The 17153-nt window shown below is 52.5% G+C and overlaps 1 protein-coding gene across 1 annotated transcript in view; it reads right to left on the bottom strand.

The window, feature by feature from the left end:
- The window catches only part of MAPK15 (mitogen-activated protein kinase 15), a gene marked incomplete at its 3' end in the record, with an annotated part of 200000 nt that overhangs the window by 62290 nt on the left and 120557 nt on the right, over window positions 1-17153 (bottom strand). The window contains exon 5 of the mRNA XM_063950407.1: window positions 1157-1247. Within this exon, the coding sequence (XP_063806477.1) occupies window positions 1157-1247 (91 nt within the window). The remainder of the gene's footprint in view (window positions 1-1156; window positions 1248-17153) is intronic.

The following is a 17153-nucleotide window of genomic DNA, read 5'->3' as shown; positions in this document are numbered from 1 at the left end:
AGCCAAACCAGCCTCGGGCTCTTTGAGCCGGTCCTGGTTGCAAAAATATGGGAAAAAAAATGTCAGGGGTTCCCCCATATTTAAACAACCAGCACCGGGCTCTGCGCCTGGTCCTGGTTCCAAAAATACGGGGGACAAAAAGCGTAGGGGTCCCCCGTATTTCTGAAACCAGCACCGGGCTCCACTAGCCAGATACATAATGCCACAGCCGGGGGACACTTTTATATAGGTCCCGGCAGCCCTGGCATTACATAACCAACTAGTCACCCCTGGCCGGGGTACCCTGGAGGAGTGGGTACCCCTTCAATAAAGGGGTCCCCCCCATCCAGCCACCCAAGGACCAGGGGTGAAGCCCGAGGCTGTCCCCCCCATCCAAGGGCTGCGGATGGGAGGCTGATAGCCGTTTTGTAAAAAAATGAACATTGGTTTTTTTTTTTAGTAGCAGTACTACAAGTCCCAGCAAGCCTCCACCGCAAGCTGGTACTTGGAGAACCACAAGTACCAGCATGCGGTGGAAAACCGGGCCCGCTGGTACCTGTAGTACTACTACTAAAAAAATATCCCAATAAAAACATAAGACACACACCTTGAAAGTAAAACTTTAATGCATACATCCACACCTCCATATACACATACTTACCTATGTTCACACGAGGGTCGGTCCTCTTCTCCATGTAGAATCCATGGTGTACCTGTTGAAAAAATTATACTCACAAAATCCAGTGTAGATAGATCTTCTTGTAATCCATTTGTAATCCAGGTACTTGGCAAAATAAAAAAACGGACACCCAACCTCGCACTGAAAGGGGCCCCATGTTTTCACATGGGAGCCCTTTCCCCGAATGCCAGAAACCCCCTCTGACTTATGTCTAAGAGGGTTCCATCAGCCAATCAGGGAACGCCACGTTGTGTCATCCTCCTGATTGGCTGTGTGCTCCTGTAGTGTATGACAGGCAGCACACGGCAGTGTTACTATGTAGCGCCTATGCGCTCCATTGTAACCAATGGTGGGAACTTTGTGGTCAGCGGTGAGGTTACTTTCTAATAAGGTTTCTTACTAATGCTAACAAATGTGCTGCTGCGATCAGGTCTGAACTAGGCCCCTATGACGCTCACGGTTATTACAGGACATTGAGAAAGGATATCATTACATTACCCATATACTCGAACACCAGGTAAATATCCTTATCGTTCTGAGCTCGGATGACATTCAGAAGCCGGATGATGTTTGGATGTTCCCCAAATTCCTATTGGAAAACACAATGATACAGATAAAAACAGAGAACACAGACAGTGGACCCTACAGGGGATGGGAAAGCAGAGACTAGGGGCCCCATACACTACAGCGACATGTCGGACCCTCGTGTTTTCCAGCCTCCCGGGCGGCAGGATCGTATGTGAAACATTTTGCATACAATGTATCTTATGCGATCCCAGCCACGCCCGCGGGAACCGACATATCACGAGTGCGGCACTAACAACCTAGGGGCTCCGATCCGATGCTCACGGGAGCGCGCATCGCATCTGATCGGAAAACACATCTGATTTCCCACTTTTAGGGTGTGGGGCCCTTAAGGGGGACATTTACTAAGCAGTGATAAGAGCAGAGGAGTGAGCCAGAGGAGAAGTGGTCCCATCAACCAATCAGCAGCTCTGTATCATTTTATAGTATGCAAATTATAGATGTTACTTCAGTGCTGAATGGTTGCCATGGGCAACTTCTCCACTGGCTCACTTCTCCGCTCTTATCACTGCTTAGTAAATGTCCCCCTAAGGGGTTTATTTAGTAAATGCTGATTTCCATCATTATTTAACATTATTATGGTGTGTACACACGGTGACATCCTTACTATGTTCCATTCTTATTAAGCCATTTCCCTTGTACTCGCCCAGAGAGTGCAGAGAGTGCAGAGAGGACAGAGAGTGCAGAGAGGACAGAGAGTGCAGAGAGGACAGAGAGTGCAGAGAGTGCAGAGAGCACAGAGAGTGCAGAGAGGACAGAGAGTGCAGAGAGGACAGAGAGTGCAGAGAGCGCAGAGAGGACAGAGAGTGCAGAGAGTGCAGAGAGGACAGAGAGGACAGAGAGTGCAGAGAGCACAGAGAGGACAGAGAGGGCAGAGAGGGCAGAGAGGGCAGAGAGTGCAGAGAGCACAGAGAGCACAGAGAGGACAGAGAGGACAGAGAGGACAGAGAGGACAGAGAGCCCAGAGAGTACAGAGAGCCCAGACAGTACAGAGAGCGCAGAGAGTGCAGAGAGGACAGAGAGCTCAGAGAGTGCAGAGGGGACAGAGAGGACAGAGAGGACAGAGGACAGAGAGTAAAGAGAGCCCAGACAGTATAGAGAGTAGAGAGAGCACAGACAGTACAGAGAGCACAGAGAGCACAGAGAGGACAGAGAGTGCAGAGAGTAAAGAGAGCCCAGACAGTATAGAGAGTAGAGAGAGCACAGACAGTACAGAGAGCACAGAGAGGACAGAGAGGACAGAGAGCACAGAGATGACAGAGAGGACAGAGAGGGCAGAGAGGGCAGAGAGTGCAGAGAGTAAAGAGAGCCCAGACAGTATAGAGAGTAGAGAGAGCACAGACAGTACAGAGAGCACAGAGAGGACAGAGAGGACAGAGAGCACAGAGATGACAGAGAGGACAGAGAGGACAGAGAGGGCAGAGAGTGCAGAGAGTGCAGAGAGTAAAGAGAGCCCAGACAGTATAGAGAGTAGAGAGAGCACAGACAGTACAGAGAGCACAGAGAGGACAGAGAGGACAGAGAGTACAGAGAGCACAGAGAGGACAGACAGTACAGAGAGCACAGAGAGGACAGAGAGCACAGAGAGGACAGAGAGCACAGAGAGTACAGAGAGCACAGAGAGCACAGAGAGGACAGAGAGCGCAGAGAGTACAGAGAGGACAGAGAGGACAGAGAGGACAGAGAGGACAGAGAGTGCAGAGAGTACAGAGAGGACAGAGAGTGCAGAGAGTGCAGAGAGTGCAGAGAGTGCAGAGAGTGCAGAGAGGACAGAGAGGACAGAGAGGACAGAGAGTGCAGAGAGGACAGAGAGGACAGAGAGTGCAGAGAGTGCAGAGAGTGCAGAGAGGACAGAGAGCCCAGACAGTACAGAGAGGACAGAGAGTACAGAGAGCACAGAGAGCACAGAGAGCACAGACAGTACAGACAGTACAGAGAGTACAGAGAGTACAGACAGTACAGAGAGCACAGAGAGTACAGAGAGTACAGAGAGTACAGAGAGGACAGACAGCACAGAGAGTACAGAGAGTGCAGACAGTACAGAGAGGACAGAGAGTGCAGAGAGTACAGAGAGCACAGAGAGGACAGACAGTACAGACAGTACAGAGAGGACAGACAGTACAGAGAGTACAGAGAGGACAGAGAGTACAGAGAGGACAGACAGCACAGAGAGTACAGAGAGGACAGAGAGTGCAGACAGTACAGACAGGACAGAGAGTGCAGAGAGTACAGAGAGCACAGAGAGGACAGACAGTACAGACAGTACAGAGAGGACAGACAGTACAGAGAGGACAGAGAGTGCAGACAGTACAGAGAGGACAGAGAGTGCAGAGAGCACAGAGAGGACAGAGAGGACAGAGAGCACAGAGAGGACAGAGAGGACAGAGAGTGCAGAGAGTACAGAGAGGACAGAGAGGACAGAGAGTGCAGAGAGTACAGAGAGGACAGAGAGTGCAGACAGTACAGAGAGTACAGAGAGTACAGAGAGGACAGAGAGCACAGAGAGGACAGAGAGGACAGAGAGTACAGAGAGGACAGACAGTACAGAGAGCACAGAGAGCACAGAGAGGACAGAGAGGACAGAGAGGACAGAGAGTGCAGAGAGTGCAGAGAGGACAGAGAGGACAGAGAGTGCAGAGAGTGCAGAGAGGACAGAGAGGACAGAGAGGACAGAGAGTGCAGAGAGTACAGAGAGTGCAGAGAGGACAGAGAGCCCAGACAGTACAGAGAGGACAGAGAGTACAGAGAGCACAGAGAGCACAGAGAGCACAGAGAGGACAGAGAGGACAGAGAGTACAGAGAGTGCAGACAGTACAGAGAGGACAGAGAGCACAGAGAGCACAGAGAGCACAGAGAGCACAGAGAGGACAGAGAGCACAGACAGTACAGACAGTACAGAGAGCACAGAGAGCACAGAGAGGACAGAGAGTGCAGACAGTACAGAGAGGACAGAGAGTTCAGAGAGTACAGAGAGCACAGAGAGGACAGAGAGGACAGACAGTACAGACAGTACAGACAGTACAGAGAGGACAGACAGTACAGAGAGTACAGAGAGCACAGAGAGTACAGAGAGGACAGAGAGCACAGAGAGGACAGAGAGCACAGAGAGGACAGACAGTACAGACAGTACAGAGAGGACAGACAGTACAGAGAGTACAGAGAGCACAGAGAGGACAGAGAGGACAGACAGTACAGACAGTACAGAGAGCAGAGAGGACAGACAGTACAGAGAGCACAGAGAGGACAGACAGTACAGAGAGGACAGAGAGTACAGAGAGGACAGACAGCACAGAGAGCACAGAGAGGACAGAGGGGACAGAGAGTGCAGAGAGTACAGAGAGTACAGAGAGGACAGAGAGCACAGAGAGGACAGAGAGCACAGAGAGGACAGAGAGCACAGAGAGGACAGAGAGTACAGAGAGCACAGAGAGCACAGACAGCACAGAGAGCACAGACAGCACAGAGAGCACAGAGAGGACAGAGAGCACAGAGAGGACAGAGAGGACAGAGAGGACAGAGATCACAGAGAGGACAGAGAGGACAGAGAGGACAGAGAGTACAGAGAGGACAGCGAGCACAGAGAGCACAGAGAGGACAGAGAGCACAGAGAGGACAGAGAGGACAGAGAGTACAGAGAGGACAGAGATCACAGAGAGGACAGAGAGGACAGAGAGGACAGAGAGTACAGAGAGCACAGAGAGCACAGAGAGCACAGAGAGGACAGAGAGTACAGAGAGCACAGAGAGCACAGACAGTACAGACAGTGCAGAGAGGACAGAGAGGACAGAGAGCACAGAGAGGACAGACAGTACAGACAGTACAGAGAGGACAGAGAGGACAGAGAGGACAGAGAGCACAGAGAGCACAGAGAGGACAGAGAGGACAGAGAGCACAGAGAGCACAGAGAGGACAGAGAGGACAGAGAGCACAGAGAGGACAGAGAGGACAGAGAGGACAGAGAGGACAGAGAGGACAGAGAGGACAGAGAGGACAGACAGCACAGAGAGGACAGAGAGGACAGAGAGGACAGAGAGGACAGACAGTACAGAGAGGACAGAGAGGACAGAGAGGACAGAGAGGACAGACAGCACAGAGAGGACAGAGAGGACAGAGAGGACAGAGAGGGCAGAGAGTACAGAGCACAGAGAGGACAGAGAGGACAGAGAGGACAGAGAGCACAGACAGTACAGAGAGTGCAGACAGTACAGAGAGGACAGAGAGCACAGACAGTACAGAGAGGACAGAGAGGACAGAGAGGACAGAGAGGACAGAGAGGACAGAGAGGACAGAGAGGACAGAGAGTACAGACAGTACAGAGAGGACAGAGAGGACAGAGAGTACAGAGAGCACAGAGAGCACAGAGAGCACAGAGAGCACAGAGAGCACAGACAGTACAGACAGTACAGACAGTACAGACAGTACAGAGAGCACAGAGAGCACAGAGAGGACAGAGAGCACAGAGAGGACAGAGAGGACAGAGAGCACAGAGAGGACAGAGAGCACAGAGAGGACAGACAGTACAGAGAGCACAGAGAGTACAGAGAGCACAGAGAGCACAGAGAGGACAGAGAGGACAGAGAGGACAGAGAGGACAGAGAGGACAGAGAGGACAGAGAGTGCAGACAGCACAGAGAGTGCAGACAGGACAGAGAGGACAGATAGCACAGAGAGCACAGACAGTACAGACAGTACAGAGAGCACAGAGAGCACAGAGAGTACAGAGAGGACAGAGAGGACAGAGAGCACAAAGAGGACAGAGAGCACAGAGAGGACAGAGAGTACAGAGAGCACAGAGAGTACAGAGAGTACAGAGAGTACAGAGAGCACAGAGAGTACAGAGAGGACAGAGAGGACAGACAGCACAGAGAGGACAGAGAGTGCAGACAGCACAGAGAGGACAGAGAGGACAGAGAGCACAGAGAGCACAGAGAGCACAGAGAGCACAGACAGTACAGACAGTACAGAGAGTGCAGACAGTACAGAGAGCACAGAGAGCACAGAGAGTACAGAGAGGACAGAGAGCACAGAGAGGACAGAGAGCACAGAGAGGACAGACAGTACAGAGAGCACAGAGAGTACAGAGAGTACAGAGAGAACAGAGAGCACAGAGAGCACAGAGAGGACAGAGAGCACAGACAGTACAGAGAGGACAGAGAGTACAGAGAGGACAGACAGTACAGAGAGCACAGAGAGTACAGAGAGCACAGAGAGGACAGAGAGGACAGAGAGGACAGAGAGCACAGAGAGCACAGAGAGCACAGAGAGCACAGAGAGCACAGAGAGCACAGAGAGGACAGAGAGCACAGAGAGCACAGAGAGGACAGAGAGGACAGACAGTACAGACAGTGCAGAGAGGACAGAGAGCACAGAGAGGACAGACAGTACAGACAGTACAGAGAGGACAGAGAGGACAGAGAGCACAGAGAGCACAGAGAGCACAGAGAGGACAGAGAGGACAGAGAGCACAGACAGTACAGAGAGGACAGAGAGGACAGATAGGACAGAGAGGACAGAGAGCACAGACAGTACAGACAGCACAGAGAGGACAGAGAGCACAGAGAGCACAGAGAGCACAGAGAGGACAGAGAGTACAGAGAGCACAGAGAGCACAGAGAGGACAGAGAGGACAGAGAGCACAGAGAGGACATAGAGGACAGACAGTACAGAGAGGACAGAGAGTACAGAGAGTACAGAGAGTACAGAGAGCACAGAGAGCACAGAGAGCACAGAGAGCACAGAGAGGACAGAGAGCACAGAGAGGACAGAGAGGACAGAGAGCACAGAGAGCACAGAGATCACAGAGAGGACAGAGAGCACAGAGAGCACAGAGAGGACAGAGAGGACAGAGAGGACAGAGAGGACAGACAGCACAGAGAGGACAGACAGGACAGAGAGGACAGAGAGGACAGAGAGGACAGAGAGTGCAGACAGCACAGAGAGTGCAGACAGGACAGAGAGGACAGAGAGGACAGAGAGCACAGAGAGCACAGACAGTACAGACAGTACAGAGAGCACAGAGAGCACAGAGAGTACAGAGAGGACAGAGAGGACAGAGAGCACAAAGAGGACAGAGAGCACAGAGAGGACAGACAGTACAGAGAGCACAGAGAGTACAGAGAGTACAGAGAGCACAGAGAGTACAGAGAGGACAGAGAGGACAGACAGGACAGAGAGGACAGAGAGGACAGAGAGGACAGACAGTACAGAGAGGACAGAGAGGACAGAGAGGACAGAGAGGACAGACAGTACAGAGAGGACAGACAGCACAGAGAGGACAGAGAGGACAGAGAGGACAGAGAGTGCAGACAGCACAGAGAGTGCAGACAGGACAGAGAGGACAGAGAGGACAGAGAGGACAGAGAGCACAGAGAGCACAGACAGTACAGACAGTACAGAGAGCACAGAGAGCACAGAGAGTACAGAGAGTACAGAGAGGACAGAGAGGACAGAGAGCACAAAGAGGACAGAGAGCACAGAGAGGACAGACAGTACAGAGAGCACAGAGAGTACAGAGAGTACAGAGAGCACAGAGAGTACAGAGAGGACAGAGAGTACAGAGAGGACAGAGAGGACAGAGAGGACAGAGAGCACAGAGAGGACAGAGAGTGCAGACAGCACAGAGAGCACAGAGAGCACAGAGAGCACAGAGAGCACAGAGAGCACAGAGAGCACAGAGAGCACAGACAGTACAGACAGTACAGAGAGTGCAGACAGTACAGAGAGCACAGAGAGCACAGAGAGTACAGAGAGGACAGAGAGGACAGAGAGCACAGAGAGGACAGACAGTACAGAGAGCACAGAGAGCACAGAGAGTACAGAGAGAACAGAGAGCACAGAGAGCACAGAGAGGACAGAGAGCACAGACAGTACAGACAGTACAGAGAGGACAGAGAGTACAGAGAGGACAGAGAGGACAGACAGTACAGAGAGCACAGAGAGTACAGAGAGCACAGAGAGGACAGAGAGGACAGACAGGACAGAGAGGACAGAGAGCACAGAGAGCACAGAGAGCACAGAGAGCACAGAGAGGACAGACAGTACAGACAGTGCAGAGAGGACAGAGAGGACAGAGAGCACAGAGAGGACAGACAGTACAGACAGTACAGAGAGGACAGAGAGGACAGAGAGGACAGAGAGCACAGAGAGCACAGAGAGGACAGAGAGGACAGAGAGCACAGACAGTACAGAGAGGACAGAGAGCACAGAGAGGACAGATAGGACAGAGAGGACAGAGAGCACAGACAGTACAGACAGGACAGAGAGGACAGAGAGCACAGAGAGGACAGAGAGCACAGAGAGGACAGAGAGCACAGAGAGGACAGAGAGCACAGAGAGGACAGAGAGGACAGAGAGGACAGAGAGCACAGAGAGGACAGAGAGGACAGACAGTACAGACAGGACAGACAGGACATAGAGCACAGAGAGGACAGAGAGGACAGACAGTACAGAGAGGACAGAGAGGACAGAGAGCACAGAGAGCACAGAGAGGACAGAGAGGACAGACAGTACAGAGAGTACAGAGAGGACAGAGAGGACAGAGAGGACAGAGAGGACAGAGAGTACAGAGAGGACAGAGAGTACAGAGAGGACAGAGAGGACAGACAGTACAGAGAGCACAGAGAGCACAGAGAGTACAGACAGCACAGAGAGTACAGACAGCACAGAGAGTACAGAGAGCACAGAGAGCACAGAGAGGACAGAGAGCACAGAGAGCACAGAGAGGACAGAGAGGACAGAGAGCACAGAGAGGACAGAGAGGACAGAGAGCACAGAGAGGACAGACAGCACAGAGAGGACAGACAGCACAGAGAGGACAGAGAGCACAGAGAGCACAGAGAGCACAGAGAGGACAGAGAGGACAGAGAGCACAGAGAGCACAGAGAGGACAGAGAGCACAGAGAGGACAGAGAGCACAGAGAGGACAGAGAGCACAGAGAGTACAGAGAGTACAGAGAGAACAGAGAGCACAGACAGTACAGAGAGGACAGACAGTACAGAGAGCACAGAGAGTACAGAGAGCACAGAGAGTACAGAGAGCACAGAGAGTACAGACAGTACAGAGAGCACAGACAGTACAGAGAGCACAGAGAGCACAGAGAGCACAGAGAGCACAGAGAGGACAGAGAGGACAGAGAGGACAGAGAGCACAGAGAGCACAGAGAGGACAGAGAGGACAGAGAGGACAGAGAGGACAGACAGTACAGAGAGCACAGAGAGTACAGAGAGTACAGAGAGAACAGAGAGCACAGAGAGGACAGACAGGACAGACAGTACAGAGAGCACAGAGAGTACAGAGAGCACAGAGAGTACAGACAGTACAGAGAGTACAGAGAGCACAGAGAGTACAGACAGGACAGACAGTACAGAGAGGACAGAGAGCACAGAGAGGACAGAGAGCACAGAGAGGACAGACAGTACAGACAGTACAGAGAGGACAGAGAGGACAGAGAGCACAGAGAGGACAGAGAGTACAGACAGTACAGAGAGGACAGAGAGGACAGAGAGCACAGAGAGCACAGAGAGGACAGACAGTACAGAGAGGACAGAGAGGAAAGACAGTACAGAGAGGACAGAGAGGACAGAGAGCACAGACAGTACAGAGAGGACAGAGAGGACAGAGAGGACAGAGAGTACAGAGAGCACAGAGAGCACAGAGAGCACAGAGAGGACAGAGAGGACAGAGAGGACAGAGAGCACAGAGAGGACAGAGAGCACAGAGAGGACAGAGAGGACAGAGAGGACAGAGAGCACAGAGAGCACAGAGAGCACAGAGAGGACAGAGAGGACAGAGAGGACAGAGAGTGCAGACAGTGCAGAGAGGACAGAGAGTGCAGACAGTGCAGAGAGTACAGAGAGGACAGAGAGGACAGAGAGTGTAGACAGTACAGAGAGGACAGAGAGGACAGAGAGCACAGAGAGGACAGAGAGGACAGAGAGGACAGAGAGCACAGACAGTACAGAGAGGACAGAGAGCACAGAGAGCACAGAGAGGACAGAGAGGACAGAGAGGACAGAGAGGACAGAGAGTACAGAGAGGACAGAGAGTACAGAGAGGACAGAGAGCACAGAGAGGACAGAGAGGACAGACAGTACAGACAGTACAGAGAGTACAGAGAGCACAGAGAGGACAGAGAGCGCAGAGAGGACAGAGAGGACAGAGAGGACAGAGAGGACAGAGAGGACAGAGAGCACAGAGAGCACAGAGAGCACAGAGAGCACAGAGAGCACAGAGAGGACAGAGAGCACAGAGAGGACAGAGAGGACAGAGAGCACAGAGAGCACAGAGAGCACAGAGAGCACAGAGAGCACAGACAGTACAGAGAGGACAGAGAGCACAGAGAGCACAGACAGTACAGAGAGTACAGAGAGCACAGAGAGGACAGAGAGGACAGAGAGCACAGAGAGTACAGAGAGCACAGAGAGCACAGAGAGCACAGAGAGCACAGAGAGGACAGAGAGCACAGAGAGGACAGAGAGGACAGAGAGCACAGAGAGGACAGAGAGGACAGAGAGCACAGAGAGGACAGAGAGCACAGAGAGGACAGAGAGGACAGAGAGCACAGAGAGGACAGAGAGGACAGAGAGGACAGAGAGCACAGAGAGGACAGAGAGGACAGACAGTACAGAGAGGACAGAGAGCACAGAGAGGACAGAGAGTACAGACAGCACAGAGAGGACAGAGAGCACAGAGAATACAGAGAGTACAGAGACCACAGAGAGGACAGAGAGTACAGAGAGGACAGACAGTACAGAGAGGACAGAGAGTACAGAGAGGACAGAGAGCACAGAGAGCACAGAGAGGACAGAGAGTACAGACAGCACAGAGAGGACAGAGAGCACAGAGAGGACAGAGAGCACAGAGAGGACAGAGAGCACAGAGAGGACAGAGAGCACAGAGAGGACAGAGAGTACAGACAGCACAGAGAGGACAGAGAGGACAGAGAGCACAGAGAGGACAGAGAGCACAGAGAGGACAGACAGTACAGAGAGGACAGAGAGTACAGAGAGGACAGAGAGCACAGAGAGCACAGAGAGCACAGAGAGGACAGAGAGGACAGACAGTACAGAGAGGACAGAGAGTACAGAGAGCACAGAGAGGACAGAGAGGACAGAGAGCACAGAGAGGACAGAGAGCACAGAGAGGACAGAGAGCACAGAGAGGACAGAGAGTACAGAGAGTACAGAGAGCACAGAGAGTACAGACAGTACAGAGAGCACAGAGAGGACAGAGAGCACAGAGAGCACAGAGAGGACAGAGAGCACAGAGAGGACAGACAGTACAGAGAGGACAGAGAGCACAGACAGTACAGAGAGGACAGAGAGGACAGAGAGCACAGAGAGGACAGACAGTACAGAGAGGACAGAGAGCACAGAGAGGACAGACAGTACAGAGAGGACAGAGAGCACAGACAGTACAGAGAGGACAGAGAGGACAGAGAGGACAGAGAGGACAGAGAGCACAGAGAGCACAGAGAGCACAGAGAGTACAGAGAGCACAGAGAGCACAGAGAGGACAGAGAGGACAGAGAGGACAGAGAGGACAGAGAGGACAGAGAGCACAGAGAGGACAGAGAGCACAGAGAGGACAGAGAGCACAGAGAGGACAGAGAGCACAGAGAGGACAGAGAGCACAGAGAGGACAGAGAGCACAGAGAGCACAGAGAGCACAGAGAGCACAGAGAGCACAGAGAGCACAGAGAGCACAGAGAGGACAGAGAGTACAGACAGTACAGAGAGGACAGAGAGGACAGACAGTACAGAGAGGACAGAGAGGACAGAGAGCACAGACAGTACAGAGAGGACAGAGAGGACAGAGAGCACAGAGAGTACAGAGAGCACAGAGAGCACAGAGAGCACAGAGAGGACAGAGAGGACAGAGAGGACAGAGAGGACAGAGAGCACAGAGAGGACAGAGAGGACAGAGAGCACAGAGAGGACAGAGAGCACAGAGAGGACAGAGAGCACAGAGAGCACAGAGAGGACAGAGAGCACAGAGAGTACAGAGAGTACAGACAGTACAGAGAGGACAGAGAGCACAGACAGTACAGAGAGCACAGAGAGGACAGAGAGGACAGAGAGCACAGGGAGCACAGAGAGCACAGAGAGTACAGACAGTACAGAGAGCACAGAGAGGACAGAGAGCACAGAGAGGACAGAGAGCACAGAGAGGACAGAGAGCACAGAGAGGACAGAGAGGACAGAGAGGACAGAGAGCACAGAGAGGACAGAGAGGACAGAGAGGACAGAGAGCACAGAGAGGACAGAGAGGACAGACAGTACAGACAGGACAGAGAGGACAGAGAGCACAGAGAGGACAGAGAGGACAGAGAGGACAGACAGTACAGAGAGGACAGAGAGCACAGAGAGGACAGAGAGGACAGAGAGGACAGACAGTACAGAGAGTACAGAGAGTACAGAGAGGACAGAGAGGACAGAGAGTACAGAGAGGACAGAGAGGACAGACAGTACAGAGAGCACAGAGAGCACAGAGAGCACAGAGAGTACAGACAGCACAGAGAGTACAGAGAGGACAGAGAGTACAGAGAGCACAGAGAGTACAGACAGCACAGAGAGTACAGAGAGGACAGAGAGTACAGAGAGCACAGAGAGGACAGAGAGCACAGAGAGGACAGAGAGCACAGAGAGGACAGACAGTACAGAGAGGACAGAGAGCACAGAGAGCACAGAGAGCACAGAGAGCACAGAGAGGACAGAGAGCACAGAGAGCACAGAGAGTACAGAGAGAACAGAGAGCACAGACAGTACAGAGAGGACAGACAGTTACTGAGAGCACAGAGAGTACAGAGAGCACAGAGAGTACAGACAGTACAGAGAGCACAGACAGTACAGAGAGCACAGAGAGCACAGAGAGGACAGAGAGGACAGAGAGGACAGAGAGCACAGAGAGCACAGAGAGCACAGAGAGGACAGAGAGGACAGAGAGGACAGACAGTACAGAGAGGACAGAGAGCACAGAGAGTACAGAGAGCACAGAGAGCACAGAGAGGACAGAGAGCACAGAGAGTACAGAGAGCACAGAGAGCACAGAGAGCACAGACAGTACAGAGAGCACAGAGAGTACAGAGAGTACAGAGAGAACAGAGAGCACAGAGAGGACAGACAGTACAGACAGTACAGAGAGCACAGAGAGTACAGAGAGCACAGAGAGTACAGACAGTACAGAGAGTACAGAGAGCACAGAGAGTACAGACAGTACAGAGAGCACAGAGAGTACAGAGAGCACAGAGAGGACAGAGAGCACAGAGAGGACAGAGAGCACAGAGAGGACAGAGAGTACAGACAGTACAGAGAGGACAGAGAGGACAGAGAGCACAGAGAGGACAGACAGTACAGAGAGGACAGAGAGGAAAGACAGTACAGAGAGGACAGAGAGGACAGACAGTACAGAGAGGACAGAGAGGACAGAGAGCACAGAGAGCACAGAGAGTACAGAGAGCACAGAGAGCACAGACAGTACAGAGAGGACAGAGAGCACAGAGAGGACAGAGAGGACAGAGAGCACAGAGAGGACAGAGAGCACAGAGAGCACAGAGAGGACAGAGAGCACAGAGAGCACAGAGAGCACAGAGAGCACAGAGAGGACAGAGAGGACAGAGAGTGCAGACAGTGCAGAGAGGACAGAGAGTGCAGAGAGGACAGACAGTGCAGAGAGTACAGAGAGGACAGAGAGGACAGAGAGTGTAGACAGTACAGAGAGGACAGAGAGGACAGAGAGCACAGACAGTACAGAGAGGACAGAGAGCACAGAGAGCACAGAGAGGACAGAGAGGACAGAGAGCACAGACAGTACAGAGAGGACAGAGAGGACAGAGAGGACAGAGAGCACAGAGAGGACAGAGAGGACAGACAGTACAGAGAGTACAGAGAGCGCAGAGAGCGCAGAGAGGACAGAGAGCACAGAGAGCACAGAAAGCGCAGAGAGGACAGAGAGTGCAGAGAGGACAGAGAGGACAGAGAGGACAGAGAGGACAGAGAGGACAGAGAGCACAGAGAGGACAGAGAGCACAGAGAGCACAGAGAGCACAGAGAGGACAGAGAGCACAGAGAGGACAGAGAGCACAGAGAGCACAGAGAGCACAGAGAGGACAGAGAGCACAGAGAGCACAGAGAGCACAGAGAGCACAGAGAGGACAGAGAGGACAGAGAGGACAGAGAGCACAGAGAGGACAGAGAGGACAGAGAGGACAGAGAGCACAGAGAGCACAGACAGTACAGAGAGGACAGAGAGCACAGAGAGCACAGAGAGCACAGAGAGGACAGAGAGGACAGAGAGCACAGACAGTACAGAGAGCACAGAGAGGACAGAGAGGACAGACAGCACAGAGAGCACAGAGAGGACAGAGAGGACAGAGAGCACAGAGAGCACAGAGAGGACAGAGAGCACAGAGAGGACAGAGAGGACAGAGAGCACGGAGAGGACAGAGAGCACAGAGAGGACAGAGAGGACAGAGAGGACAGAGAGCACAGAGAGGACAGAGAGGACAGACAGTACAGAGAGGACAGAGAGCACAGAGAGGACAGAGAGTACAGACAGCACAGAGAGGACAGAGAGGACAGAGAGCACAGAGAATACAGAGAGTACAGAGACCACAGAGAGGACAGAGAGTACAGAGAGGACAGACAGTACAGAGAGGACAGAGAGTACAGAGAGGACAGAGAGCACAGAGAGCACAGAGAGGACAGAGAGTACAGACAGCACAGAGAGGACAGAGAGCACAGAGAGGACAGAGAGCACAGAGAGCACAGAGAGGACAGAGAGGACAGAGAGCACAGAGAGGACAGAGAGCACAGACAGCACAGAGAGGACAGAGAGGACAGAGAGCACAGAGAGGACAGAGAGCACAGAGAGGACAGACAGTACAGAGAGGACAGAGAGTACAGAGAGGACAGAGAGCACAGAGAGGACAGAGAGCACAGAGAGGACAGACAGCACAGAGAGGACAGAGAGTACAGAGAGCACAGAGAGGACAGAGAGGACAGAGAGGACAGAGAGGACAGAGAGCACAGAGAGGACAGAGAGCACAGAGAGGACAGAGAGCACAGAGAGGACAGAGAGCACAGAGAGGACAGAGAGCACAGAGAGGACAGACAGTACAGAGAGTACAGAGAGCACAGAGAGTACAGACAGTACAGAGAGCACAGAGAGGACAGAGAGCACAGAGAGCACAGAGAGGACAGAGAGCACAGAGAGGACAGACAGTACAGAGAGGACAGAGAGCACAGACAGTACAGAGAGGACAGAGAGGACAGAGAGCACAGAGAGGACAGACAGTACAGAGAGGACAGAGAGCACAGACAGTACAGAGAGTACAGAGAGGACAGAGAGCACAGAGAGCACAGAGAGCACAGAGAGGACAGAGAGGACAGAGAGCACAGAGAGCACAGAGAGCACAGAGAGCACAGACAGTACAGAGAGCACAGAGAGGACAGAGAGGACAGAGAGCACAGAGAGCACAGAGAGGACAGAGAGGACAGAGAGCACAGAGAGGACAGAGAGCACAGAGAGGACAGAGAGGACAGAGAGCACAGAGAGGACAGAGAGGACAGAGAGGACAGAGAGGACAGAGAGTACAGAGAGGACAGAGAGCACAGAGAGCACAGAGAGCACAGAGAGGACAGAGAGGACAGACAGTACAGACAGTACAGAGAGGACAGAGAGCACAGAGAGCACAGACAGTACAGAGAGGACAGAGAGGACAGAGAGGACAGAGAGGACAGAGAGCACAGAGAGTACAGAGAGCACAGAGAGCACAGACAGTACAGAGAGGACAGAGAGGACAGAGAGCACAGAGAGGACAGAGAGCACAGAGAGCACAGAGAGCACAGAGAGCACAGAGAGGACAGAGAGGACAGAGAGTACAGACAGTACAGAGAGGACAGAGAGGACAGAGAGCACAGACAGCACAGAGAGGACAGAGAGGACAGAGAGCACAGAGAGCACAGAGAGTACAGACAGTACAGAGAGCACAGAGAGGACAGAGAGCACAGAGAGGACAGAGAGCACAGAGAGTAAAGAGAGGACAGACAGTACAGACAGTACAGAGAGCACAGAGAGCACAGAGAGCACAGAGAGCACAGAGAGGACAGAGAGTAAAGAGAGGACAGACAGTACAGACAGCACAGAGAGTACAGACAGTACAGAGAGCACAGAGAGTACAGACAGTACAGAGAGCACAGAGAGCACAGAGAGGACAGAGAGGACAGAGAGCACAGAGAGTAAAGAGAGGACAGACAGTACAGAGAGCACAGAGAGGACAGAGAGCACAGAGAGTAAAGAGAGGACAGACAGTACAGACAGCACAGAGAGTACAGACAGTACAGAGAGCACAGAGAGCACAGAGAGTACAGAGAGCACAGAGAGTAAAGAGAGGACAGACAGTACAGACAGTACAGAGAGTAAAGAGAGGACAGAGAGCACAGAGAGTAAAGAGAGGACAGACAGTACAGACAGCACAGAGAGCACAGAGAGCACAGAGAGCACAGAGAGCACAGAGAGCACAGAGAGGACAGAGAGGACAGAGAGCACAGAGAGTAAAGAGAGCACAGAGAGTAAAGAGAGGACAGACAGTACAGACAGTACAGAGAGCACAGAGAGGACAGAGAGCACAGAGAGTAAAGAGAGGACAGACAGTACAGACAGCACAGAGAGTACAGACAGTACAGAGAGCACAGAGAGCACAGAGAGGACAGAGAGCACAGAGAGGACAGAGAGGACAGAGAGCACAGAGAGGACAGAGAGGACAGAGAGCACAGAGAGGACAGAGAGCACAGAGAGCAAAGAGAGGACAGACAGTACAGACAGTACAGAGAGGACAGAGAGGACAGAGAGCACAGAGAGCACAGAGAGCACAGAGAGCACAGAGAGCACAGAGAGGACAGAGAGCACAGA

This window comes from Pseudophryne corroboree (genome assembly GCF_028390025.1).
Source record: "Pseudophryne corroboree isolate aPseCor3 chromosome 5 unlocalized genomic scaffold, aPseCor3.hap2 SUPER_5_unloc_4, whole genome shotgun sequence".
Classification (NCBI taxonomy): domain Eukaryota; kingdom Metazoa; phylum Chordata; class Amphibia; order Anura; family Myobatrachidae; genus Pseudophryne; species Pseudophryne corroboree.
This window is presented reverse-complemented; position numbering and strand designations above follow the sequence as displayed.